Source organism: Colletotrichum karsti (genome assembly GCF_011947395.1).
Source record: "Colletotrichum karsti strain CkLH20 chromosome Unknown Scaffold32, whole genome shotgun sequence".
NCBI classification, from domain to species: Eukaryota; Fungi; Ascomycota; class Sordariomycetes; order Glomerellales; family Glomerellaceae; genus Colletotrichum; species Colletotrichum karsti.
The window spans coordinates 501,503-528,774 of record NW_024065932.1 but is presented as its reverse complement, the minus strand read 5'-3'; the positions used below and the strand labels follow the sequence as shown (position 1 = coordinate 528,774).

Here is a 27,272-nt window from a genome sequence, read left to right as displayed (position 1 = left end):
ATAGCAAGTGCCCATCTTTTATGTGCGGTTAGAAGTAGTGGTTAACTGCTGCGCTCTCGGTCTTCTTTCGCGTCCTCTCCAAGCTACGGGACCTGTGGAACGGGACGGCTTGCTAGTGCCTTGGACACGGCCGGAGGTGACCGGGAAAGATGGGTCTCGCAGTCGGCGGTATTCCGCAGAGCGAATTTTCGACATGAAAAGGAGTAAAATTTACAGTAACATCAAGTTGAACCGGAATCATTAAGGGATCATTAAATCAAAAAATTACAAACTACATATGCCAATGCTCCTGCAATCATTCAATTTTCCGGCACGCTTACATGATGAACACAGGCTGTCGGCTGCCAATGAGCTCGCTGGGAGGTAATTGAACATCCCTTTTGTCGAAGTCATGAAGCGTCAACCAGCATACCATTCTGAACACCATCGTGTACCAAATGGTCAATCGCTTCATGTCAGAGGGTGATCTGACACGCTCTTTCCAGTTTGGCGTTTCTTTGCCCCTGGCCTCTGCCAACTTTGTCTCCTCTCGTGGTGGCCAAGTTTTCCTATGCGTCAGGCCTGGGAAGGAGATTTCTTGGCCGTCTGGCGTTTGAGGGGATTCTTCGTTCTGGGAGCTGACTGGGAGCGATCTTTCGTTCGCAGCATTCCTATGTTCTGCCCGCGTACGTTGGGTGTTCTCCATATCCTCGTGGATAGCCCGTGAAACTTGTTGCTCCTCTCCATGATGCTCATCAGAGCTAATAACTTCCCACACGATAGAGTCGAAGTATATGTCCATGAACTTATCTTCCCTCTTTTCCAGGGGTGTCTTGAGTAAGCGCTCGAAAGATATGGTCTGTTCGCTGCTCGCATGTTGTTTGTCGCCCTTGTCCGCAGGAGCCGATGAGTTGATGGTTGCCAAAACCATATGAAGGTGGCGGCGCAGCACATCCAGCACTCCCTTGCGGAGGTCCTCTTCCGTGAGAATACCGTCGCACCATTTTATCGCTTCGCGAAACGCATTCATCCGGGAGTAGCTGAGTTCTGTCTCGTCTGCGGGCACACCGTCAAGACTTGCAGCTTTCCCCGCCAAGTCTCTCATCTTTCGTTTTTCTATCGTCGCTTCGGGCGGAATGTCACCTTCCTGGTCTTCTTGCTCGAGAATGCTTTCTTCAATGGTTGTGACGTGTCTTTGCAAGCGTGCATTAAACGCAATAAGAAGACGACGGAGAGAAAACGACTCCTTGTTCCAGGGAGAAACTGTTGGGTTTGGCAGATATCGGAAGCATGTGTCCTTGATGTGAAGCACCCGAGCCAGCATTCCCATGATCTCGAATGTCACTTATTACCACCGATTAGTAAGAATACCGACACATTGCAGACAGTCGAAACATACCTGGGAAGAGATGTTTATCGTGGCCCGGTTCTTTGAAGTACAGTGTCGTATTGACATTGCAACCGATCGAAGTGAGACTCTCCATGATCTCCTCACGGCTCCCCAATTGCAGAATCTTAAGTCTGGTAGACGACGACGTTTTCAGCGGTTTCAACCACTCAACATCGTTTTTCGGCAGTTCTTCACGAAATAGAGTTGGCACTCTGCCAAAACACAGCTCCTTGACCTCGTATGCCGGAATGATTCTTCCCTTCTCGAAACTTGGGTGACCAACCTTTTCGAAAACAAAAACGATACCGAAATCCGCAATGCGAGAGCCCGTTAAGCTATAACCGTTGCCCTCAGCGCGGTATTTGTTATCTTCTCGATCGAAGACTTTCCAGTAAAGCCCGAGAACTGAGGCGAGTTCAACCAGGTGGGAGATAGTTGTAGTGGCGTATGGCTTCTTGATCGCAGGGTTGGCGTCGAAGCTCCTGCGCATTGCTTGAATCTTCACCGCGAGCGATGGTTTCCACTCAATCTTCGTGTACAGTCTCCCGACATCCTGTTCGCGCTTCTTCTCATCCCACTCCTTGGATTCTTTCTCCATCCTCTGGACAGCCGCCAACAGCCAAATCCACGTTGCTTGCTCATGGTCAACCGTATGTATCTGTTCTTTTCCCGCATTTTCCCCCCTCGGCTCGACGTCGTCATATGAGATTCGGCAATCATCACAGCTCTGCTTGCTGCCATCAGGCTGCCATACAGGTGCACCTTTCACCGGCCCTGCATTCAGAGAGTCGTCTGCCAGAAAAATGACTGGTGCCTCAAACGAGACCACAAGCCTTACTTGCGTCAACTTAAACCTCCATTTCGTGTGAGCCGCCCATTTACGGATCACAGTGTCGCTGCAGCTGGAAATGCCTCTTGTTGCAGCAAATATTGCTTGCGCGATCTGTAGCGTCGCAGCGAACAAAGCCGCGATAGCAATGGCCAATGCAGCTATAGCCACATTCTGTTCATTGCTTCCTCCAGACATGATGGCGGCGGACGAAAGAGGTGGAGTGCGCCAGGTACGGGACCTGTCGGCGTTCAAAATGAATGAGAATGTTGGATGCCGATAGCTGAGGCCTAAGCAGACCGGTGACAAACGATGGAAAACTGGGTAGCGGGCGATAACAACGCCGGCGGTTCGGGGGTGAGGTGGAGTCCACCCGGACGATGTGGGTTTGACTACCGTGTAATTCGGCAATCGCTACCGCTCGCGAGTTTTGAATGCGCTGGGAAAATGTAAGAGAGCAGGAAATTCTCAGAGAAGAAAGAAAGGGGGGCTTTTGGCCATTAATGAAAGACGGCTCGCGCCGCCCGGCCGCGAGGGGGTTGCAATGCTGTCGGATATCGCTTATGCAAAGACCCCTGAAGAAGCCCATTTTGAGGCACAAATGCGCGCAACCATTGATCTGCTGAGGCGCAAGAGGCCAGAGCCTGCTTCTGCTCGTAAGTCACGAACAACCGTCATTGGTGGCCTGATCTGAGGGGTTCTTACTGTGTAACCAATAAATGCGTTTCTATGTAAAGGCGGCGTCATATGTCTTACTTGGGACTGGAGAAATACGATGAATTCCCGGCTGTCGCAAAAGGGTAACAAGTCAGGCTGTGACCAGACTGCTAGTATCCCTTTCTCCATCTGCTACAGCCATCTTTGAAGTTCGAAACGGCGGGCGGCTTTGATCACAGAAACCAGAGGCAAATCAATTGAAACATCGTCACACAATATATTCATAAATGTATAATGCTTTGTTTGTTGAAGACTTGCTAATACGTACTGAAGATGGAAAGGAAGAATTCCAGCGCAAAAAACTGTTGCCAGTTGGCAGTTATCTGTCCGGTTTTCCGTGACAGCTCCAAAGTCCCGCTGCTCCAGTGCGAATTCATTCCAATAGGCATCTCCAGTGTAACTGGAGTGCGGACAACGTGGAGGTTGAAGAAATCACGTCTGAAGCGAGTTACAGAAAACAATAGAAAACCAGAAGAGCTGCATTTCCAAAATAGAATAATAAATCAGAAGATATGCACAGGCTGCCGACTTCCCATCACTTCGAGACTGGGAAGCTTTACGTCTCTCTTGTGGAAATCATGCAGCATGAGCCAACAAATCATTCTGAAAACCAGGGTATACCAAATTTTGAGGCGTCGCATCTCAAAAGGTTCCTCCAAGATTACATCCCAGTCGCTGGTTCTGGCGGTATGCCTCGGGAAGCTCATACTTCGTACCCTGGCTGGATGGCGGTCGCTGTAGTGGAAGCTGGTAGTCGTAGGAGTTATCTGCACCGGTGGTCTACTGGCTTCCCTATTCGGTGACCCTTGCTCGTCCTTCGACCTTACAGATTGTCGTCGGCTTCGGCTTCGGCTTCCTTCGTGAATGGCTCGCGACGCCCGCTCCTGGTCCCCATCATCTTGGTGCTCTTCGGAGGAGGACACGTGAACGACGCGCCAGAGAATACAATCGAAGTATATGTCCATGAATCGCTTCTCTCTCTGCTCAGGCGGGACTTCATGCAGGCTTCCAAACAAAATGGATGGTTCTCCATTTCGGCTTGGCTTTGTTCTGTTGATGGCTGACAGAACTTCCTGGATATGACGTCGAAGCACATCTAGCACAACTTCCTGGTGCTCTGAACGTCTCTCTTCCTCAAATGACGCACTGTCTGACGCTGTCTCGTCAGGGTTCTGGTCTGGCACATCGAGGATCTTGTCCGCCTTTTCGATCGCATCGTAGAGTTTGTTGAGTTGCGGGTACTTCAGGTCTATAGCCTTTTTAGCCCAGGCACTTTTGACCTTGTCGTAGAGATCCTCAGTATCCTTTGCAAGCTGCATGATTTCATCGATCTCCCGCCTGCTCTCTGGAGATACTCGTTCTTCGGAAAGACGCTCATTGGTGTCCTCGTCTGGGTCCTCGTCTGTCCATCGATCGATCCGCTCATTGATTCGCATAGCAATATTATTGCAATTCTCCATGATGTGCTCGCGAAAGGCATAAAGCAGTCTACGAAATGACAGCGAATCTCCTTGCCAAGGAAAGATCGACGGATTTGGCAAGAACGTAAAACATCTGTTTTTGATATACAGATTTCTAGCGAGCATTCCCATGAGCTCAAAGGTCACTAAATGTCGTTGTCAGAAACGTCCATAACAGGGAAGCTGCCGACATACCTGGGAAAAGATGTTGATGTTGACTCTCCTCCTTATAGTATAGCATGGTGGTGGCGTTGCATCCTATCTCCCCCAGAGTTTCTGCAATCTCGTCGCGGGACCCAAGTTGCAGAATCTCAGCTTTGAGACCATTTCCGGAAGTGGTTTGATGCGAGTTTTGCCAGTCTGCATCTTCGTACTCACTCGTCTTTCGCCGATAGAGAGTCGGCACGCGACCGAAACAAAGCTCCTTCACTTCAGAGGTAGGTATTACACGGTTCCTCCTGAACTCAGGCTTTCCTCTCTTCTCAAATGTGAAGACAACACCAAATTCCGCCATTCGATAGCCCCGTAGACTGAATCCATTCCCTTCTGCTTGATAATTATCGTTTTCCTGGTCAAAAACCTTCCAAAAGAGGCCTAGTACGGCCGTGAGATGCACTAGATGTGATATCGTCGTTGTTGCATAGGGTCTCTTGACAGTTGAGTAGGTATCAAATCTTCTCTTGATACTTTGAATTTTGATGGTGAGGGAAGGCTTAGGGTAGCTGTAGTTAGGGAGACCATTGTTCGACAATTTCTGCCTTTCCTCTTCCCATTCTCTTGAGTCCCTTTCCATTCTTTCAATCGCAACCAGCAGCGAGATCCAGCTGGCTCTCTCGTTGTCAACGGTGTGAACATGTTCCTTAGGATTCGCAGTGGCATATGGCATTGGACCATTCGGTTGGCTCACCTCTGCCCAGCTGATGCGACTCCGGCTGCTGCCGCAACTTTCCTCTGTTCCCTCCGCCTGCCACACTGGCTCACCCGCAACCGGCCCACGTGTGACTGCTTGTGGTGCTAAGAATATGACAGGAGCCAGGAAATGTACCTCAAGCCGCATTTGCCAGGGGTTGAGCGTTGGTCTGGCCTGCACAGCCCATTCTCCTATGACCGCCTTGTCGCAGGTGAGGGGTCCCCGGGAGGAGGCAGTAAGAGCTTGCGCAATTTGAAGCATGGCGACACCCAAGGCTGCCATGGCTATGACCAAAGCTGCAACCGCAACAGGGAAATCACCGTTGCTGTCGCTCATAATGAATGCGGGTCACAGTGAAGCTTAGAAAAGCGGCAGATCGGCTCAGGCCTAGCTCCGGTTTATCGGCGCTCTACGGATCGGAGTCGAGGGGTGGTGGGGCTTCTCGGTGCCGGTGGTGACGGAATGAGTACGCCAACCGCAAGAGTGATGCCGTTGACTGTACCAATATCCCAACGTAGAACCCTAGAGACTACAATGAAGTAAGAGAAATTCGATGGAGAGAGACGCGGGAAATCGGATTCGGTCCATAATCAGGCTATGAGGTCCTTTTGGCCCTCAAGAGCATTCCAACAGCCTGCACCGCCTCAAAAATAGTTGACTGCGGCTGAGCTTCGCTAATGCACCAACCCCTGAAGGGGAGCATTTTGACGCCCGGAACAGCTCACGACACAGCTCTTGAAGAGAATGCTGTCCAGGGAGCTCAGAGCCTGCTTCCGCCCAACAAGAACTTACCAGTTTCATTGTTAGCCTTCTCTCAAGGGTTCGTGTCGTGTAACCAATAAATGCAAGTTGCCTGCACGTTGAGCGTCAAAATGTCTTATCAGGAGGAGGGATGGACGGCAACTCCGGCTGTCAGAAATCACCACTGAGTTACATAAGCAAAGCGCATTTATTTGGCCTCAAATGATTTTCAAATCAGGCTGCGCAGAGCCTCAATGAACTCGTCATTTTCCACCTTCAACTTATCGGGACGGCCTACCTTCGAGCGACGCCGAAATGGTTGACGACAGAACGGCAGGAATACAACAATCGTCTCTTTTTCATTATCCTCACAAATAACGGTTGAAAAAACATACCGGCGCATGACTTAGTTGATATTAAACCTCATCTCTAGTCAATATCCAATCGGCTGGCCACGTGGTGTCTATGACCCGATTCTTCAACACAAGCTCCCACAGTTCGATAAGTTCATTCCATCATTCCGACGAAAGAAGTCCAAGGCATTAAGAGCATTTGAATCATCAATATATTCGATGAAAATAAGCCCAGCATGCCAGTGATTATTTTCTTCGTAACTCGCGATGACCTCACTTTTTTATGCCAGTGATTGATGTCTCAAGTTGATTACTCCCGTTCTCCGAGTCCGGGATCGACCTGGGACAACTGTTCATCCGAAGGTGTCGATCCGGGCTGTCTGTGCGTATTTCACGGCAGGTCGCGCGTTAATATGGAGAATGGCCGGCCTTTCCTTGAAAGAATCTCGGAGACCTTCCGAAACACGCCATCGAATGCAACTATCCACGGAAATTGAAGCAATGCTCGAATACGGGGATACGGGAAGAAACCTGATGAAAAAAATTGCGTTCGTCGTGTCGTCTCTATTATTCTAATAATTCAAGAAAAAATCATTCGTTACTTCTTCAAGATGCCGTGTTGGCTGGAATGATTGGAGGCATTCTCCACATCATCCGGGAGATTCTCATATCGTCCGTTTATGCGGTCTCCATCCTGCCGAAACTCCGAAACAATAACCTCCTTCGTTTGCATGATTCCCTCCATGGGCCCCATTTTCCTCCGCGTGGAGTTCATGGCGAATGATTCATCCGGCGCCGCTCGAACGGTCGATCGATGGACTGTTGATGCGTGGGTTCCGCCGGCGTAGTAGTGAAGCCCAGATGGGCCAGTTGATTTCCCCGACGACTTCTTTTGCCTCCTCTTGTTCCACATGCCGTAGAGTGTAGGTGCGTTGACGACGATGGCTGCGGTCAGCAACTCAGTGCTAGCCCATGTCGTGCGGTTGGTTTGAAGGTCTTTGTTGTTGATGTTGATGGGCAGTCGGATAACGGTGATGGCGATGATGAAGATGCCGAGAGTAAAAAGTGCGTAGAGTTGGATTTTGCGTTGCCATGGGGTCTTCAGAGAAACGACCAGTGGAATCGGGAGGACGAGAAGCATGGCGTCCGTTACGATGTTCAGAACGCCAACAACAACGAGTTGAAGCTGGGCTTTGGAGCAAGATCCTGGATGAAGAGTCAGCTACAGTTTCACTATCAAAGATCCTAAAAGCGACAGGTCACATACCAGGGTCAGGCAGAACCTGCCAGTAGAGATGAAAGGGATTGCATTCGCTGAATGTTGTCACCTGGCAGGCGACGTAGGTTCCGAAGAAGACGATCGAGAAAACCCATATCGTGATCTTCTCATGTCGCAAGTTGAGGATCAATCGACGGTAGACGTCCAGCAAAACGAGTTTTTGCAACCAAAGACTGTAGTTGGTTAGTATTGAATACTATTCACATTGCTCTACTGATGCTACCTCCCTGACTCGATTGCGGGCAGAAGAAGGCATACAAGCGAGCAGGAAACCCGGGGTGTTACAGTGCACTGGGGGTAACAAGCAAAGGGAGAACTGACTAAGAGTTGTAAAATACCCGGTTCGCAATGGACAATTTGCTGCCGATCTCCCGCCTGTAGATCTCTTCATCCGTAAAGTTGTGCTCCTTTCGATATTTCGGCGTCACGTTGTTCGTCCCCCAGGTCAACACAACGTGAATGAGACCGAGACGTGTCAATGCACAGATGCAGGCGGCGATGGTGAGCCAATCGCCCAGGTTGTACTCCTGCCTGGCCATCCTCCTCCAGACCAGCCGGGCAGCCATGATGGCGAGGGCCAGGCAGCTGAAGAGCCAGTGGATGAGGAGCGTCGGGTCATCCATGGCCGGCGAAGTTCCGAGGCTCTCGCGCTTCGGCGGCGTGGGTTCGACGAGGGGAGATCGAGAAAAGAGAGAAAGAGACGACGAAAAAAGGGTCTATCGAAAAGCAGTGCAGACGGGGCAGTTCATGAACCATTATTATCCTCTCGACCCGGGTGCTAAAAGAGATAGGGGCCCTGTTTAGCTCGCACCTTACGTCTCCTCATCCCGGCGCCCTACGAAAGGGCATCATACCATTCCTAGAAACTCTTGCGGCGTGACCAGTTTCCAGGCCTTGCGAAAGGCCGGTCCAGATGAAAGGATCAGGGTTTGAGACCTCCGTCCTCTAGGGACGACGCAGGTCCAAGGAGTCCTCCGTCTTCGACCCCAACTTTCCCTGCTCCCTCGGATGCACATCGGCTGCAGAGTTTCCCCATAGATGTGTGATTACGATCCACCCGTGGGGCTCTCTGTGGGAGTGTGAGCCTTGAGATTTCTAGAAGTCGAGGCGTGCCGATTGCTACGGGTGGTATTGTATGGTTCAATATTCTTGTTTTCTTTTGCCGTGCCGCAACATCGCCTGTTGGAACTTGGAAGGATTTAAGGATGCCGAGAGAATGTGGAGCAGATTTCTTGATTCTTCAACAACCGGCATGAACTGACAACTTTCGCTTAGATCTCTGCAAGCCGGTAGTTAACGGACGTATCACTTTTTGCCGACCGACCACACTGCAAAGATCCAACATCGAGTTCTGCCCATGGCGTGCGCGTACCTTGCAGGGATCTTCGGGCACAACGTCCACTTGGAAGAGACGGGGATGGCCTGACTGTTGATCTAGACACTAACAAAACTAGCGGGAGATACAGCCACAGCCGTCCTGAAAAGCCGGGAGAAAGTCTTGGCTGTTGTTGAGATGATCTGGTCTTTCTCCAGTGAATTGAGGCCCCGATGACCCAAGGTCGAAGTGGAAAATGGACCAAGATCATCGTAATCAGCGCTTCGACCCGCCAGTTGATCAACTTTCCCCCCACCGAATAGCAAAGTCTCCTCTGGTTCCTCCTCGGCACATATCTCGACTGAAGTCGTCAGACCTCGACTGGCCCCCAAACTTGAGGCTCTCTGATTATATTTCCGTCGAGCTGTGACAACCGTCAAAAATCGTTCCAGAAGCAGTTTTTCTCTTTTCTCTCCTTTGCGCACGGAGATTAGTGCTCGGACATGATCCGCATCCAGCCTTCTAGTAAAAGGTTAATATCCACGATTGTTGAACTGATGCTACGGTTCTCCATTATATATGAGACCCTCGCGTGTGTTAGTCCCCCGGTCCCTGTCGGCGAACTGACTCGTGCCGAACAACACCACTTTAATATGGGCTGGCCAACTTCCTCCATGGCTTGAAATTAAGAAAGTGTTGTCGACATCCAGTCCATCCCCTTTTGCCTCCCGAGTTACGCCGTATATCGTCCATCTCACGATCGGGAAGTGGCCGCAATGGCGCCTCGGTTCCATCGGGCGAGTGCCGCCATCAAGCTCACAGACCGAAGGAAGCGGTTCCTCCCCGCTAAGCTCACCGGCAAGCCATGTCTCGGCGTCGTATTGTCTCATTCCTTGGCCGCTCCATCAGCCCTATCATTGAAATCACTGAAGGAGGGTACCCTTATGCTGACCTAGCGGAGCTCGCGGCAAGGTGATTATCGTTCAATTAAAAAAGCAATGACTTGCCACCCTTCCGTCGCGTGGACGGGAAACTTTGTTGATCCCCTGCCCAACCACTGTCGCTCTTTTTTTCCCAGTCACTCTCTCCGTTGGTTCGGCTCACATTCACTCCCTTTTTTGTTCCAAAGGGTCTCCTGTCAAGCCAATTCGCTAGCTTCCGTGTCTCACATCAACGCAAGCGAACCATGCAGTTCCTCAAGCTAGCCGCCGTGGCCGCCGCTCTGCTGGGCCAGTCCATCGCGTTCCCCAGCCCGGAGCAGGACTGCGTTGATTCGGAGGTCCCTTACATTCGTTCCTACTTCTACGTCGGAGGCGGTTACGTCGACGATGGCTCCGGAGGTCACATCTTCCGTGATCAGATGTACGTCGAGAAGTTGCTCCCTACCTTTGGAGTCACCCAGGAGACGCCGATCGTCCTCATTCATGGACAGGCCCAGACGGGTACCGTAAGTGCTTTGCAGATCCCTCCAAAGGCCCTCGGGTGGTCATAATTACTTCTCGGCCGAACCTTGAACCTTACTGATATGCCCCCAGAACTTCCTCAACAAGCCCGATGGCGGGCGCGGATGGGCCTCCCACTTCGTGAGGCAAGGCTTCGAGGTCTACATCGTCGACCAGACCTTCCGCGGTCGGTCCGCCTGGATGCCCGCGTACGGCGCGTCCAAGCCGTCGACCTACTCCGCCGAGATCATCCAGCAGCGCTTCACCGCCGTCAAGGACTACATGCTCTGGCCCCAAGCCGCCAACCACACCCAGTGGCCCGGTACCGGTGCCATGGGCGATCCCGTCTTCGATGCCTTTTACAGCTCCAACGTCGAGTTTGTCAACAACGCCACCTACCAGCAGAAGACCGTCCAAGACGCCGGTGCCGCGCTCCTCGACAAGATCGGCCGCCCCGCCGTCGTCCTCGGCCACAGCCAGGGCGGCCTCATGCCCATCATCATCGCCGACGTCCGCCCCGAGCTCACCAAGGCCCTCATCCTCCTCGAGCCGACCGGCCCTCCCTTCCAGGAGGCCGTCTTCAGCACCAAGGCCGGCCGTCCCTACGGCCTGACCGACATCCCCATCACCTACTCCCCCGAGGTCACCGACCCTACCACCGACCTCGTCCAGGCGACCTACGCCGCCAAGGGCGAGAACTACGTCCAGTGCGTCCTGCAGGCTGAGGAGCCCGCGCCCCGCCAGCTCGTCAACCTCGCCGGCAAGCCCATCCTCCTCGTCACCTCCGAGGCCTCCTACCACGCGCCCTACGACCACTGCACCGTGGAGTTCCTGCAGCAGGCCGGATGCAGCAAGGCCGAGCACCTCGAGCTTGGCGAGGCCGGAATCCACGGCAACGGCCACATGTTCTTCATGGAGAAGAACAGCTTCGAGATCCAAAAGGTCCTGAGAGACTGGATCCTCGCTTTGTAAGGGGGACTCGAGTCAAAGCGGTGTGGGGAGAAAAGCGTGCCCACGTGTGCCAATATGTCAATGCTAGTCGAGCGGATACCCATAGATGATGACAATCGTAATCTGGTAATGATTTGCGCCCTCCCAACCTCAGCTTTTACTGGATATGGTGACACTGGTCCATGCGTCTCTTGTTATCGATGAAGATCAGAGACCAAAGTGGATGGATCTGCGCGAACACCCAAACCTGAGCCGCCTCGTGGCATTAATGGCTCTCGAGAGATCCGAATTGCTGGCGACTCATTCACGATCAGCGCTTCGTCCCACCGTGGTCTGTCCACGCTGCAGGTCATTTTATAACCCGTGATATCGTCAAGGTCAAGGATGGTCGATTTGACGTTTTCAACGGGGCTTCGCGTGGAATTTAGGCTTCTCATGATCTCATCAACTCAATAGTTTGCCAAGAGTCTTACACCGCTCGGAAGAGCGGATTCCATTGTACGTCAGTGTCCCGTCCTCAGTACCGCGGGGTCCCGTCTCTGGAGGGGTTGATTTCGAGAGAACCTCGGCTTGTCTCCATGACGGCGGAGAAAACATCATGAGCAAACAGATTTGGTCTTTGTCAGAGCCCGAGGCTGCTCTCGGAAGACAAAGTATTTCCGAGGTTGGCGATGCGTAAGTCGACAGTACATCTCCTCCAGGGAAAGCCTTGCGTTCATCACACTCCTGTCGATGTCATGGTCTGAATCCAGGAAAGTGATGAACATTCCCACTGCCAGAAAACTTCTCACTCTGTCAGCGACGGTGATCGCATTCTCAAGCAGTCAAGCTCACCGGATGCCGGAGAGTTTGATTGCCGTGGAGCGGCGCCGGGATAGCCCCGGATAAGTGGAAGACCGGGTCCGGACCGCACGGAGCTCAAGCTTTCGGGACCTCCGAGATGATTGCAACTCACGGCGAAGCGAAATTCACCTCAAACTCTCAAGGTGTTCTCTCCGATACCTCGGCACGCCGACGCTCCGGCAAAAGAACAACACCACCGTGCATTCCACACTAACCACCGACTACGACAGTCATCCACTTTGGCTGCGTTTTCATCCATTCGTCAGGATAAACGGAGCCGATAGCCAGGCGTCGAAACGCTCCTCGTTCATCTTCTTCTGCAATCGTGACCAGCAGTACCCATTCATACCATTGACAGTCCCGCTGACTTCCACCGTGGCCTGTCGTCTGTCGCATCTCTCGCGTGGCTGTGCCAACGCCCAATACTAGGACCGAATACTCCCTCTCCGGCTGGAAGATTTGCTGGCGCATCCATGGATGCATTCTCATAGTAATTCCTACTATACTTCCGTCTTTGGTGGTAATGTAGCAACCTGTACGATGTCTTCTCGGCGGGATCACGAACCACGCTTTGTCAAAGGGCTTCACCAACAAACGTGCGACCGACGTGTTGAAGACCAGTGCGTTGGGAATTTCGGCGGCCAACGCAGATGCGGCATTATCCAGCTTTTCAAGCTCCTTCCTTTCCTCTGGAGACTCTGCGGTGAGAGGCGGCCACCAGTAAACCCTTTCGTGCTCTTCGATGAGACGAAACGCGGTCTCCGTACGATTGGCCGGGGTCAGGTCGCTGAGAGATGCAGTTCGGGGGAATTGGTGCTCTGTGGACGGTTCCCAGCCATGTCGGACTGCGACTTCACGACATTGACCGACAACATGGTTGACAGCTTCTTCGGAAACGCTCGCTGACCTATTCTCCTTGGCAATCTTGGACGGCCACCACTCGCGATCGGTGTGCTTCAGGACCGCGAGAGCCCACCACCGACATTCGTGTCTGACGCGAGCCAGAGGCAGATCCCGCTGATTGATCCTTCGAAGTCCAGATGTCGGGTCGGAAATGCAGAAGTCCACAATGCTTGCTTTCGCTCGAGAGCTTCCGGCAAGGTAGGTATCGTCCCCGATGGTCCATTCATCCGTCCACTCGACACCACCCTCCCACGAAGCCCAGCTCCAACTTGGGATGTCGGGGACTACGCGCCATTTGCCTCCGAAGTCGTTCGGGATCCAGAGCAGAGATTCCAAGAAGTATTTCTCCGGGTGGCCGCACAGAAAGTCGGTGGCGAGTTGACTCTTCATGATAGATGCAACACCTGCAAACGCATTCAGAATATCTTCCGAGAACGTGAGCGATCGAGGCGTGTAAGCCTGCAAAGGCCCAGTACACACATCGAGCGAATCCTTCGTCTCGATGTTGAGACCGTCGTGTAATCCCATATCTTGACAATAATGCGTCTTCCTCCACGCCTCCTCTTGATACTCATCCGCGTGATCCGACCATCTCTCCTTGCAGCAGTTGGCATACACCTGGCCCTCGTCGAAGAAAAGGCGCCTGCGAGATAGAAACCGTTCCTGGAACGTCCACGCGCGGTCATTCCACTTCGAATGCTTCACCGCAATCTCAATCCACGGGATGCGGACAGTACCCATCGGGTTTCTCATGGATGCCAGCAGATCCCATGATAGGTTCACGAAGTTGCTGGGTCTGGGTCGTCGAGAAATTCCCGGTAGGCCTCGTGTGACGCCGTCTCCCAGCGCAACGATGGTGAGGAAAGCGCGATGATAGATGACACCCATCGCGTCTAACTGCTCCGTCTTCGTGTCCATGTCGTCTTGTACGATGCACAACCTGTCGATCCAGAGATACCGCTGGCCGAGCTCTGCGCAGAGGTGAATGGCATCGGACACAACCTCTGGTAGCATATCGGGATCCAAACCGCCAGGTTTCTCCATCTCTTCCATGTTGTCTCGTTGAAGTTGCAGCTTCTGCTTCTCTGCCGAGTCGGACGCGAGAGCCCAGACGTAACTGAGCGCGACGTATTCTTCCGGGTCTGGCATTCGCACCACGCGCCACTCCTTTGTATCGACGAGCCGAAACGACCCCGGCAAGACGATGGATTTCGGCGTTTGTAGCTCGTTGCAGTCGGCGCCGTGATCTTTGACGCATCGATCGAGCCATCGTCTGACTTGCCCATAGCTCATAGTCTTTCTCTCCCAAGTCGTCACACTTGACAGGTTATAACACCACTCCTCGTACCGCAGGTCAAGCTGGATGACCCTCGGCTCGAACTCCCAGCTCTCCTGCGTCCGGGGAGAAGTTGCGATAACCAGAGCAAGCACACACTTCTGAGTCGTCGGCAGCATCGTCTGCTGGGCCGCCGTCTCCTTCGAAACGGCCCAGTGGTCGTCACATGGATCATGCACGAAAGGCTTCCAGACGGCTATCTTCGCTTTGGTCTCCTCAGTCGTATGTGCCGCCAAGACATCCTTCACCTTCTCGCAGATCATGCAGCCGGTGCTCGTTGAAAAGTCCTCGGGGGTTTGATAAGAGAGATCTTTCATCTCCGAGTAGTTGTTCTTCCGCATCGGCGGCCAGTCCGGGTTGTGCTTGTAGCAGAAGAGGACCGGGTTGAGGTGTGCGAACTTGTCCTGCTTCTCCAGACACGAAGAGACGTGCTGCAGGTCATCCCAGTCCTGGCAATCGTTGCATAGTCGCGGGTTATGATGCCGAGGGCGGCTGGTGTCGCAGATGGTACACTTGCTCATGTTTTTGATGTTGAGTGATCTTCAAAACATTCATCAATGTTCAAGGAAGTCCAAGATGCCCCTCTTCGTAAGACGTACAAAAGACGCAGAACAGGCAGGGGGCTGGTGCCTGGCCTATGACAAGGGTTCGCTTCCTGCGCTATGGTGGCTCTCAGAAGTGATCGAGTCCTGATAAGTGTTGATGCGGGTCAAGTACCCGAGAATGCTGTTGTTGCACGAATGGTATTTCATTGATGCTAGCTTGAAAACTGAGCATTTTGCGAGTAAAGCGCAGTTGTCGCCCATGTTGTTGACAAGTTCAAGTATGTGACACTAGGGCGTTATCCGCAGTGGGTAAGCGGATGTTGCTGGGGTGTACAGGTCCTCTTCGGCATGGTTCTCGCAGAACTCTTCAAGTCTAGAACTGATCCGGAGCGCAGACGACGAACCAGACTTGCGATCTCGGGGTTGTCAACCGTAAGTTGTTGGTTCAGGTGTCAGGCTCAGGTATGACAAACATGGGGAGGCCAAGAACGGTCGGATAAGGTCGGATGTGTAAAGTATGACCGACGACTCCGTAGTCAAAGCAGAAGGTAGGAGAGATGCTTCCGCATACGTGTCTGTAATTGATAACGCAGGAAAGCCCATTGACCAGCCTAGCCATCAGTCTCCACGATCTCCTTTCCCCGTTGAGGGTTCGACTTCCAACAGGATCGTCTAGCAAACAGGCAAACCCACTCTCTTGAGCTCCGATTGGCCCATGAACCCAGTTTATCTAGATTCTCAGTCGATTCTGTTGGCGCTAAATGTGAACGATTGGACATGGATACAACCGTTCAACAGGAGCAAACATGCCTCGGGGCTCTCGACCGCCTCCGAAAATGGCTACGAAAGCAAGCGCATTTCGCAGAGAAATCAAGTCACACCGGACTCGAATGTGGATCTGGCAAGCAAACGACGCTGCCGTAGGTGGCAGGACCAAAAGTCTCCAACGGCACCAACAGATATTGAGCGTGGGGCGGTGCAGGGGGGGTTTGCTGCGGTTTTCTTTCCCTCGTCTTGTGCGACGGTCAAATCGAACCCCATGAATCCGATCCACGCGACCGAATTGGGCATGTTCGTGGAGTTTTACGTGACTTGCTGCGCCTTCGGAATGCATGTATTGTTGGTGCATGTTGGTACCGGGTAACCCATTATCTCGCAAGAGCTGGTGAAAGCCCGGCTCGCGGGTCCAACACGACGACGATCCAGCCCGAAAGTCGAGTCTCGACAGCCTTTAAACCTCGCCCGCCCCTTCGCTCCATGCCACCTTGTAAGTCTCCTCCCTCTCGTTGCGTCTCCTCAAACCCCTCGATTCTCTCAAGCAGTCATGGCTGAAGCAGACTCCATCATCGCCAGTCTCAACGACATCGACACCTCGTTGTTCGAGAACGGGACAGACCGCATCCGCGTGAGAGATGCCTTGTACAACGCCCTCCGCCGATTGCAAACCCCGTACGACATCGCCTGGGACCACGTCATAACCCGCAGCGCCGGCAACGCCGCCGTCAAGACCCTCATCGACCTCGGCGTCTTCACAAAATGGGCTGAAGCGGGCGGCAAGCCCATCACCTGCGCCGAGCTCGCAAAGCTCACGGGCGCAGACGAGACTCTCCTCAGTCAGTTCAGCAGACAAACTCTCTTCACCATATTTCGCTGACATTCGTAGGACGCATGATGCGGTGCATCGCGGGCCAGTATCTCATCATCGAAACGGACCTCGACACGTACGCCCGCACGCCCTGGGCCGAGGCCATCGCCACCGACCAGGGCCTGCGCGCGTGGTACGGCGCCTTCTTCCACGAGCTCGTCGGCCCCCTCCTCCGCACCCTGCCCGACTTCCTCAGGGAGTCCGGGTACAGGAACCCGACGGACAACGCGAACTGCAACTTCCAGCACTGGCAGGGCCCGGACTCGATCTTCTTCCAGTACGTGGGCACGAACCCCAAGCTGACCGGCGACTTCAACGACGCCATGGAGGGCAACTCGCGGGGCAACCTCACGGACTGGGACAAGGTGTACCCCACGGAGAAACTCCTCGAAGGCGCGATACCCGGTCGTGCGGTCGTGGTCGACGTCGGCGGGGGAAAGGGGCATGATCTGAAGAAGTTCCACCTCAAGCATCCTGAAGTGGCGGCTAGCGATCTCGTCCTGCAGGACATTCCCTCGATGCTGAAGGGCGTCGAGAAGGACCCGGCATACACGACGCAGGAGTACGACTTCTTCACGCCGCAGCCGGTAAGGGGCGCCAGGGCGTACTTCATGCACGGCATCCTGCACGACTGGCCGGTGGACAAGATCGAGGAGATATTGAAGAACATCACAGACGCGATGGAGAAGGGGTACTCGAGGCTGCTGATTCATGAGAACATGATCAACGAGAGGAACCCTGTGGGGCGGGTGACGACGTTGGATGTGCTGATGATGGCGGGGATGGCGGCGGCGGAGAAGACCGAGGGGGATTGGCGTGCCATTGTTGAGAAGGCTGGGATGAAGGTTGTGAAGATTTGGAGGGGTATCGATATGGGCGAGGGCATCGTCGAGGCAGAGCTGGCTTGATATTTGGTGTTCGAAGGGTTCGGCGGTAGATCTGTTTCCTATTTCTCGTGAGCAAGCGATCTTTTTGGTTTCCCATTTGCTATCCGACAGTCGGAGACTTGTGAATCAATGTTGTGTGCAATTCGACTACTGATGGGTACACGTTCTCCCAAACGCCAGTGCTATGATTAAGAATTAGATGGCAACGAAGACTTGTCATTGATCGCATCCCCATCGGTATGCAACTGCCCAGAGCTGGTGTCTCTTACGGATGCGCAAGAGTTTAGCATCGCTCACGAAGGCATGATTAGAAGCTAATCGTTAGAGACATTACTCTGTATATAGTTGTATGTAAACTCTAGGAACCAGCGTGATAAATAATACAAATGATGGTGTTCGCCAAATCTAATGATCGTACCCAGCGCCGCGCTGCCATGGACTATTATTGCCTACGTTAGCTATCGACCTCTCATGTTAAGTACGGATAAGCGACTCACCTGTTGTTGTGTTTCGACCTAAACTCATCCATCGTCGCAAATGGACTTTGTGGCGGGTCGTTGCCGGCCGGTGAGCGCGGCGTTGTGGGAGTGAGCGGGCGTAGTGACGGATCCGCGGGGAACAACGGCATCGCAGGGCTGACTGCGGGCCGTGTTGTCGGTGACGGCAGATATGACATCTCGTGGCTATCGGCCGCTCCCCTGGGCTGACTCCTTCCATCCTCCATCGCCTTCTCTCCTCCGTACATCGACCTCACCGACCTCACCGACTCTCTTCTGTACATCGGCTTGTCGTCCTCGTCGAGGTCGAGGAGGGACTTGTTCTCGGTGCCGTCGCGCTTCGCCATCACGCTGGGATCGTGGAGCTGGCTTGGCTCGATCGGCTGGCCCTTGACGCGCCAGAAGACCAGGATACTCGAGATCAGGACCATGAGCAGCAGGACCAGGGCGAAGATGACGTTGACGACGAAGAGGATGACGCCGACGACACCGATCACGATGCCGGGGGTGCCGAACACGTTCGTGAAGATGAGGAGGAAAATGGAGTTGATGAAGTTGATGGCGGCGATGGAGATGTTGAACGAGTTGGTGCTCTTATCCATGAATGGCTTCAGCGCACTGACGGCGATCAAGGCAGCGGCCTCGATAATAATGAGGGCGATCGCTTGTCCGGCGCCGGTGCCTTGTCCGAAGGCGATGACGGCGGACTTGATGAAGATGTAGGCGATGAAGGGGATGACGAAGTAGTACGCCGAGGCGCGGTACTGGACGTACAAGAATCCCCACTTGTTGATGATGGCCGGGTTCGAGAACAAAACGTGCGCGGGGTTCTGGTGAGTCAGGATCGATTGTCTCGCGATGCGGATGACCTTCCAGGACGCCCAGATGAGGGTGAAGAGCGTGCCGAAGAAGAAGAAGACGGCGAGGACCACGATGGCGGGCGAATCGTGCTGCACGAACTCCCACAAACACAAGACGGCGATCTGCGGGAACCCGATGAGGTTGAGGCGGAAGAGGACGCCCTTGAGGGTGATCTTCCAGTCGCGGCGGAATTCGACGAAGCGGTCCCCCTTCACCATGCCCTTCTTGGCCGCGATCTCAACGAGACCCTTGAACGCCGCCACGCAGGCGATGGTGAAGCCGACGAAGATCATGTAGATGATGAGACCCGTGAGGAAGAGGTTCGTGGTTTCGATCCTGGCCTTGAACGCCACGCGCTGGATTCCGTAGACGATGTACGAGCCGTTGTCGAGCTTGATGTTGGAGCGCTTCGCGATGGCCGAGACGGCGCGCTTGACGGGCCCGCCGTAGTTCTCCATGACGTCGAGGGAGCGTTTCGAGACCTGCACGGAGTAGTTCTTCATCGAGGTGAGCAGGTCCGCGGCCTCGCCTCCCGTGGCGCGCTGGTACCACGTCGCCAGGTCCTGGATGAAGCCGATCCGCACGATACCCATCGACCACTGGAAGTTCTGCGTCCAGGCCTGCACGATGGGCGGCATGTCGACGCCGGTGAGGCCGACGAAGGCCTGGGCCTGGAAGTATCCGAAGAGCGACAGCGCGTTGGCCGCCAGATGGGCAGCGTTGTCGGTGTGACCCTTTGCGGAGATGAAACCGGCGGAGAGGAGGCCGATGCCTGCGATAACGGCCGTGGCCCATTTCACGCCGTTGAGGTTGACCGTCTTACCGTTCGAGAAGTCGGCTTCGATGCAGGCGACGGTCGTGTCGCTGTCGGTCAGGTTGATCAGGGCGTGGACGGTGGCGTCGAGGTCGGGGATCGTGAAGGCGATGCCGGGTACTTGGTCGAGCTTGTCGCCGATAGGGAAGGAGAATTCCATGTTGATCTTTCCGGGCTTCATCGGACACAGGCCCTGGAGGTCCATCTCGCACGGGTTGATGGTCTGGCGCATGTACTCGTATCCGTAGATGCGCAAGGCGACGTCGAAGATGGCCTTGCCCTCGACGGAAACGACGGCGGCGACATTACAGGTGACGGTGCCATTGTCGGCAGATACGACGATGGTGAAGAGCGAGGCGGAGAAGTCGGATTGTTTCTGACAGCTGTTTAGGGAGGAAGACTGGAGGATCCTTTCGGCGAAGACGGAGGGCAGGAGGGCGGCGAAGGAGATGAAGGTAAGTAATGTTGTCAATCGTGAGAATCGCATGTTGGGCAGATCGTGGGGGTTTGTCGTCGATGGGTGTTGTCGACTCTAATCGGAGGGGCAACACTCGGGTTAGCCTGACGGGCGAAAAGCATCGAGAGTCTCCAAACTCACGATGTCAAGCCGTGACGCAGAACGGACTGCCGGCTAGGGGATTCAAAAGAGCGTGGGATTGAGCATAAGGCAAAGAACGAGCTGGCATCAAAATTCAAATCAATTGCAATTCGGTTCAAAGAGTGGACGGACGGATCCAAAAAAGAGCGACAGGTTTCAAAGATTCAAACAAACGCGACGTCACGTCGCTAATTGGGATCGAAGACGAATTCAAGAAACATCAAGAGATTCGGGATTCGAGACGGAGCTGGGGCGGAGCCGCGCTGCTGCTCGAGAAAGGGGGTTACGCCAGCTTCTAAGGGTTGATGCACATAAAAGTGTACCTCGCCAAGGGGTCATGCCCCCTTTTTTTTTACCGTTAAACGCGTACATATTTTCCCAGTTGGTGATGATAAGATTAGTCTGGGAGGCGAAGCAAGCTTGGAGTGGGGATGTCACCGTCCAGGCCAAGCGAATCGAGTGCATTGAATGGCTCGTAGGAAGGGAGGATCGTTCATAACTCGGCGCCTATGTAACATTGGATTCACAAGAGCAAATCCAATGATACAAAAGCCCTCGACGATCGCCAATCCTGCCAACCGCCAACCGTTTGTGCCTGTCTCAAGTTGCAGCTGCTGCGCTAGAACGGCCCGTTCCAGGCGTTCTTGGAGCTTGGGATGAGGGGACGAGGACATGCAAGACAGGCAAGCTGCACCTTGTCCAGCTGAGGAGCGGACAATGGGACATCCCTTCCCATCTCCCTGACATGACGAGCCGACTGCACTGCCACTGTCTCTTGAGCTTCAGGTTGGTGGTGGATGCCTAAACAGTTAAAGCGATGGATAACGAATCCTCCTCCCATTCCGTCAAACCACTCCCGCGCGTGCCGAAGAGACCCCTTGACTCTTGAGAAAACATGACATGACAGACGGAGACCCAATGAAAACCCACTGTATTTCCCGGATCGACGAATCGTTTAGTCGACGCTTCGAAATACGAGTAATTCCGCTACCGCTTTCGAGCCCTGTTCAAATCGTAAAACTGAAGGATTGCCTCCAAAACGATCTCTGGGCGGGCGGCAAGTCGGCAAACGTGAGGAGATCCCCCAACCTCGTTGGTGGTTGCGATCAATTGGAAAAGAGACGAGAGAAGAAGGGAGGAAAGATGACGCTGACTTCCAGCCTTCAATGGCTTCAGTGGACTTTAGGGCGTAAAGTCATTTTTCGTCTCTGAGTCGTGTCAGTTTGCTCCGTGGTGGCTGTCAACGCCAAGCCCGTTGGCAGACTCAGCTGGAGTGGTGCGACAATATGCGACGCGGTAAGTGGGTGGAAGCTGTCAAGGCCGAATTTGAAGGATGCGACCGACCGTGGAAAGACGGGCGGCAGGTCGGCACCGGCAAGTGGTAGGTACGGAGGTCAATGCCGCGTCGCCGCCGATACGGCACGCCGCAGGGTCCACTTTTCGACACAGGCGTGCGGTCCTGGTGCCGGCTGCCGACGTCTTTCTCACTGAACACTTACATCAATGGCGATTTTTGACGAGACGCCTTGCTCGACTCTTTCTGAATTTTTTGCGAAGAATCTCATTGTCTGAATTGAAAAACTTGCCGTCGCACTGCCAAGACCGCCGACGCGGCCAAGAACCAAGCCCCGAGCTCATCTTCGTCCCCTGACCGGAAATGTCTTAGGCTGCCCGCGGTTTCTTTCGCGCATCTGGACGACAAGGCGCCAAGCTCATTCCCATCATTTCCACGTGTGTTGGAAGATTGACTGCCAAGCGCGTGGCGGTGAAAGTGGCCAAGAGCCAAGCAGGAGTTACACTGGATCTCATTAATGGGTACTGAAAATCAGAGCGACGCCATGGAAGACGGGTAACAGCACATTTTGGACGCATTTGACAGCTGTTCAAGGAGAAACAGACATGTTCGCTGTTGAAGTCAAGCGCGTGGAGAGGCACGAGTTGAATGGATTTAAATGAAAAGTTAATGAGACAAGGAAGACTGCTTCGCAAGCGTCTTACCGAGAATATCAGGTTGTTTCAGCCCTGCCAAACGGTAACTGCGAGACATAGATGAGTCGTAACTAACGGGCGGGATTCTCGGTGGGAGAGTTGCTTGGTGAGAAGAAGCGACCTTGGGGATGCCGACAACAAATGAACTCATAAATTGAAGTCCAGGAACTACAAGCCGATGATTGTACAAGAACAATCCATCGGGTCGCAATTCCGTCCGGTGACGAATACATCCACTTTCATTTTTCTCTGGTTCTGCACGCCCTCCCATATCTGGCCTAGCCATTAGATTTCCCAAGTGTCTTCAATTCTAAGCCCTTTGTATGAACACTTTATTCAAGTCATTACTCACTGCGTGGCTGCGGGGTTCAAAAGGTCAATTTCGTCAGTGACAAATGTGCTCTCAAAAGAAATATCTTGGTTTTGGTCGTGCTCGCAGCTATCGTCACATCTGATCTGCGTGTTGCTCCGAAGGGGTCCATTGCGAGTTCGAAGGGAGACATTCGTCATGTAAAAAGGCAGTGAGAATTTTCTCGGCCTGGTTCTAGAACTTGCCATGGCCATATGCGTTTGCAAATGATGGTGCAGTCAAAGACGGCGACCTCTGCTCCATTAAGCCTAAGGTATTGGTGTAGATGGCTTTCTTAGGTAGAACAAGAAAACCTGCTAACTTCTCATCGAACATGAATATTACGCGGGCTGTACAAGATCATAGTAAGAAGACTGCGATGTTGATGAAACTAGGTCAAGATGATTAAGTCTGCGGAAAACATATTCCTACAAGATGAGTGGTTTGATTTATAAGTTCTCGCTGTAATCGATCAACCTTAGGAGTTCTAATTGAACGAGTCGTCCGAAGTCTTTCTTCGGCCCATTATATGTCATAACTCTACGGTCTCGGTCTCGCATTTAAGCCTAGAAAGACTTCTTTATATAGAAAATTGACCCCCAGCTGCTCAATCGACAACTCTAGAAAATCAGAAATGGCTTTTCAGTTCTTAAAAAGGGCGAAATGTCTCATCTCACATTCTACAATCTACAAGGTCTTGAGCCCAGAGCTGTTGAGCCTCCCACATACAACCAAGCAGTCCGAATGGACAACCAAATCTGGGTATCTGGGCAAGGCAAGCGCATGGTTGCTGGGAAAGAAAATTCGTGTACTGACTTTTGGATCTTATACAGGAGGATGGGATCGGAAGACAGGCCGTGTCCATCAAGACATCAATGCTCAGATCGACCAAGCTTTTGAGAACGTGGACTTCGTGTTGAAGACTGCGGGTGGAACGGGATGGGAGCAAGTTGTGATGGTTAAATCATATCACGTTGGCCTGACACCTCAGACACGGGGGGCGATGAGCAGGAACGTCCGTAAGTGGATGCCGAATCACCAGGCGTTATGGACAACGCTTAGAGTCGCGAGGTTGGCTTCTGATGAGATGCAAGTTGAGCTTGAAGTTGTTGCTCATGATCCGAGAGGATAGCTGATGTTGAGGCTGAAATGTGATTCTGTATTTGATGTAAGTCCCGGCTTTAGTCGTTTCCTTTTATAAAGAAAATGCGAAATGAATAAAATGAAAGAAAGGAGCGTCATCAACAAATCCACCACGGTTTCTGGAAAACGGGTGCCTGCATATCGTCGGGGTAATGATGCCGGCAGTAACACGTTACCCCAAGAGTGCGTGAGAGCCACAAGCTACTGTACAACCGTCGATGAGAGCCACACGAGCTTACATCTCAGATCGAGTCGCCTGGAAATTATCGTGAAATCCTCATTGACAGGGAGACGAAAATTCAGTGATGCACTAATGCCATTTCAAGGGATGGGAAAGGGAAGGTGGGATTGGTCCAATTCTTCAGATCTGAGATTTCTGAAATATCTCATTGGTCAATAAAAACGTCAAAATTCGTGATTGGCTATAAATGTCCCGGGCTGGCGGCGAGCTCCGATGGACGCTGTAAGGCGTCGTGCTGGGCAACAGCGGGCAGCAGCCACTGAGGTGCTGCAGATGACGGGCATTGCGGGGCGCTGCAATGCGGGTCCACATGTGAGGCGGGGCCCCTGTACGGTTCATCGCGGGGCTCGCCAGCCAGCAAAATTTCTCTCTTTCTAGCGGCGCATCAGTGCCTGACAGCAGTTGCAGTCGCGGGGTCCGAGGATGGAGGGGTCGGCCAGTGACTCGCTGGGACCTTTTTTTTTTTTTTTTCTTACCTTGTTCTCGGTGGTGGATGTGAATAGCGGCACCTTTGAGCCCCTCTCCTTCTTAAGCTTCATTTCTTCCCGAGTCTCTTTTTCTTCCCCTCTTCAATATACCTACATCACTTTCTCGTCAAGTCTCCCTCGTGCGAAGAAAAAGAAACACTCTCAAAGACATCCTCGTCTCCAAATCTGCAGCAATCCATCCTACCCCGCAGTCCAGCCGAACAAACACCGCCAAAATGGTCGAGAAGCTCTACGTCACGTACAACGATGTTAGTCCTTCTTGATCTCCCCCGACGGACACTGTGTTCCCGTTTCCCGCGACTGACAACCCTCTCTCTCTCCAAACACACAGGTCCACAAGCTCTGCCAGGAGTCCGCGACCGAGATCCTCGAGAAGTTCCAGCCGCAGCTGATGATCGCCATCGGCGGCGGCGGCTTCATCCCCGCCCGCATCCTGCGCTCCTTCCTCAAGCAGCCCGGGAGCCCCAACATCCCCATCCAGGCCATCGGCCTCTCGCTCTACGAGCAGCTCCCCGAGACCATGGGCGGCAACGCCACCCCGGCCGACGGCGCCCCCGAGGTCATCGGCACAAAGGTCACCCGCACCCAGTGGCTCGACCTGAGCGCCCTCGGCGAGATGGAGAACCTGATCGGCAAGCGCATCCTGATCGTCGACGAGGTCGACGACACCCGCACCACCCTCGAGTACGCCGTCAAGGAGCTGGAGAAGGACGTCGAGGCCGCCCGTCAGCGCATGGGTGGAAAGGGCGAGAAGACCCAGTTCGGTATCTTTGTGTTGCACGTATGTGGTGTCCCTCTCTTTTACCTCCGCCCCAGGACGAAACTGACAAGTTGGTGTAGAACAAGGACAAGAAGAAGAAGGGCACCCTCCCCGAGGACATGATGTCCAGCGGCCAGTACTTCGTCGCCCGCACCGTCAAGGACATCTGGATCAACTACCCCTGGGAGGCCATCGACATTGACGAGCACGACCGCCTCGGCTCCGAGCAGACCAAGTAGAGGACCGATCGAGCGAGACGGGGTATATATACACACAGACATACGAGTGATATGAGACGCGTTACGAGGGAGCGTGGAGGGGAGTTAGACCGGACTTGACTGGACAGGTTTGGACCGTAAAAAGGATACCAAGGGGCATACCGTCGAGTTGCCTGTGCATACACTTTACAAATGATATTTCGAGTTTTGCATGTTGAGCTCCGCGTGAGGACGGTTTCGATATGGACGGGAATATCTGTGGACGGGAGGCATCCCTGGGCCAATCGACCTTCTTGGATGCCGTTGAATACTCAAGAGACTCAACTCCGTCGGCTCACGAGGCATCTGATAATTAAGAGGCAAGTACAGCGGGAATTTTTCGACGGCAGAAATACGGAAGAACGGAAAGAAGCCAATTCTGAGTTCCAGGCTGATCAGTGGGGGACATCAGGATATGTAGATACCCAGAGCCAGACCACGGCGACTGTGCTAGTCTTGGTGGTAATCACGGCGAGCAAATCGTTTCGTCAAGCTCGTACAGTCGTCATGGTAGTCCTTGTCGACGGAAGTTGAGGGATCATGATGCGCGTTTCTACCGCCACCTGTACATCGTCAGCCAGAACCCATATGAATCGCGCGTTGCAGCCAGTGCTTGTATGATTCTATTTCGAGCAAACCAGGACATCATTGACGTGAGTACCCTAGTTGGTGTTGTGCAGCTCACTTAAAACTCATATTTGGCCTTCAATGTCGCTGCTTCGAGCTCCCGCATGGTTTTCCGTACGCAACGTTTCTGTTTGCCCAGTACCACTACTTGGTCCTTATTCCGGAGTCGTCTTACCCATGATGTGTTGTACTCGGCAACATCGCAGTACTTACTGTGATCAGCTACGATACGATGATCGAATGCCAGTCGTGTTTTCCGCCGTCTGCTATTGAAGCTGGTTCTGGACGTAGCTGAAGTCCTCACATTACTCCACGGCAAAAGATCACTTCTCGTTTTCATCAAGACGGTCATAGTTACTGCGTTTCTCTAGTCCTCTCATGCTTTTTGATTCTGGTGCGTAAGATTGCTCTTGCAAGTACTTCTATGCTTGTGTCATTCTAGGAGGACGTGAGATGTTCGATGCTTATTCGAGTTTGAGAACAGCGAGCGTATCAAAGGATGGTGTACACATGGAAGCCGAGTACATTTCGTACGTGAAAACGCCGGCATGCAGGCGTCTTCCGAAGTTACAACAGGACTGATGCTTCATGAAAGAAAGATAGACAGTCAGCACACGAACAAGCAACTTGAAAAGGTGTGATCAAGAAAGGTAAAAGGGCCTCGAGAAAATTCTGGTAATTTCTTATGATACTGAAAATTAGTGTATTGAACGTGAAAACTACCTAACTGTTCTCCTTGTCTGGTTTGTAAGCTTTCTCCGTGAAATTATCCATACGGATCCAACTGCCCCGGCATGATGTCCATACTCCAAGTCGACCACTAGTAGAAGACGAATAACAGACAGACGCTAGTTCTCAAAGCTTAGCCGTTCTTGATAACCGCCGACTCGGAGTGGTTGATGATGGGGCATTGGGAGGACCAATGTTGACCGACGGCGCCGCACTTGGGGCATTTGAAATTCGCAGGGACTCCGGCCATTTTGTGAAGCGTGTGGATGATGTTAATTTGTGTAGTTGTTTGTTTGTTTGGATTGCTTGGCTGTTTGTGTTGATAGTGTTGTGTGAGTTGAGGAGATGCATCCAAACGGCGGGCACGGCATCGCCATTTATAGATTTAATTATG

General features: G+C 53.0%; 7 protein-coding genes across 7 annotated transcripts; 3 read left to right on the top strand and 4 right to left on the bottom strand.

Moving 5' to 3' along the window:
- Positions 1-316: 316 nt before the first annotated feature.
- CkaCkLH20_09231 (modin) lies at positions 317-4,351 on the bottom strand (the record flags this gene model as incomplete). The annotated part of the gene is made up of 3 exons (XM_038891946.1): positions 317-1,323; positions 1,379-2,002; positions 4,063-4,351. 3 exons carry the CDS (start codon positions 4,349-4,351, stop codon positions 317-319), a joined length of 1,920 nt encoding a protein of 639 aa, XP_038742879.1.
- Positions 4,352-6,977: 2,626 nt separating this feature from the next.
- Positions 6,978-8,281, bottom strand: CkaCkLH20_09230 (uncharacterized protein; the record flags this gene model as incomplete). Its single annotated transcript, XM_038891945.1, has 3 exons — positions 6,978-7,585; positions 7,647-7,831; positions 7,980-8,281. The coding sequence occupies 3 exons, from the start codon at positions 8,279-8,281 to the stop codon at positions 6,978-6,980; spliced, it is 1,095 nt and encodes a 364-aa protein (XP_038742878.1).
- A 1,878-nt stretch (positions 8,282-10,159) lies between these two features.
- On the top strand, positions 10,160-11,387 carry CkaCkLH20_09229 (uncharacterized protein; the record flags this gene model as incomplete). Its single annotated transcript, XM_038891944.1, has 2 exons — positions 10,160-10,420; positions 10,509-11,387. The coding sequence occupies 2 exons, from the start codon at positions 10,160-10,162 to the stop codon at positions 11,385-11,387; spliced, it is 1,140 nt and encodes a 379-aa protein (XP_038742877.1).
- Positions 11,388-12,419: 1,032 nt separating this feature from the next.
- CkaCkLH20_09228 (uncharacterized protein) lies at positions 12,420-14,969 on the bottom strand (the record flags this gene model as incomplete). The annotated part of the gene is made up of 1 exon (XM_038891943.1): positions 12,420-14,969. One exon carries the CDS (start codon positions 14,967-14,969, stop codon positions 12,420-12,422), a length of 2,550 nt encoding a protein of 849 aa, XP_038742876.1.
- A 1,348-nt stretch (positions 14,970-16,317) lies between these two features.
- Positions 16,318-17,546, top strand: CkaCkLH20_09227 (O-methyltransferase; the record flags this gene model as incomplete). The annotated part of the gene is made up of 2 exons (XM_038891942.1): positions 16,318-16,606; positions 16,657-17,546. The coding sequence occupies 2 exons, from the start codon at positions 16,318-16,320 to the stop codon at positions 17,544-17,546; spliced, it is 1,179 nt and encodes a 392-aa protein (XP_038742875.1).
- A 472-nt stretch (positions 17,547-18,018) lies between these two features.
- On the bottom strand, positions 18,019-20,184 carry CkaCkLH20_09226 (transient receptor potential ion channel; the record flags this gene model as incomplete). The annotated part of the gene is made up of 1 exon (XM_038891941.1): positions 18,019-20,184. The coding sequence occupies one exon, from the start codon at positions 20,182-20,184 to the stop codon at positions 18,019-18,021; it is 2,166 nt and encodes a 721-aa protein (XP_038742874.1).
- A 4,536-nt stretch (positions 20,185-24,720) lies between these two features.
- CkaCkLH20_09225 (uncharacterized protein) lies at positions 24,721-25,504 on the top strand (the record flags this gene model as incomplete). The annotated part of the gene is made up of 3 exons (XM_038891940.1): positions 24,721-24,753; positions 24,837-25,286; positions 25,346-25,504. 3 exons carry the CDS (start codon positions 24,721-24,723, stop codon positions 25,502-25,504), a joined length of 642 nt encoding a protein of 213 aa, XP_038742873.1.
- Between the last annotated feature and the right edge of the window lie 1,768 nt (positions 25,505-27,272).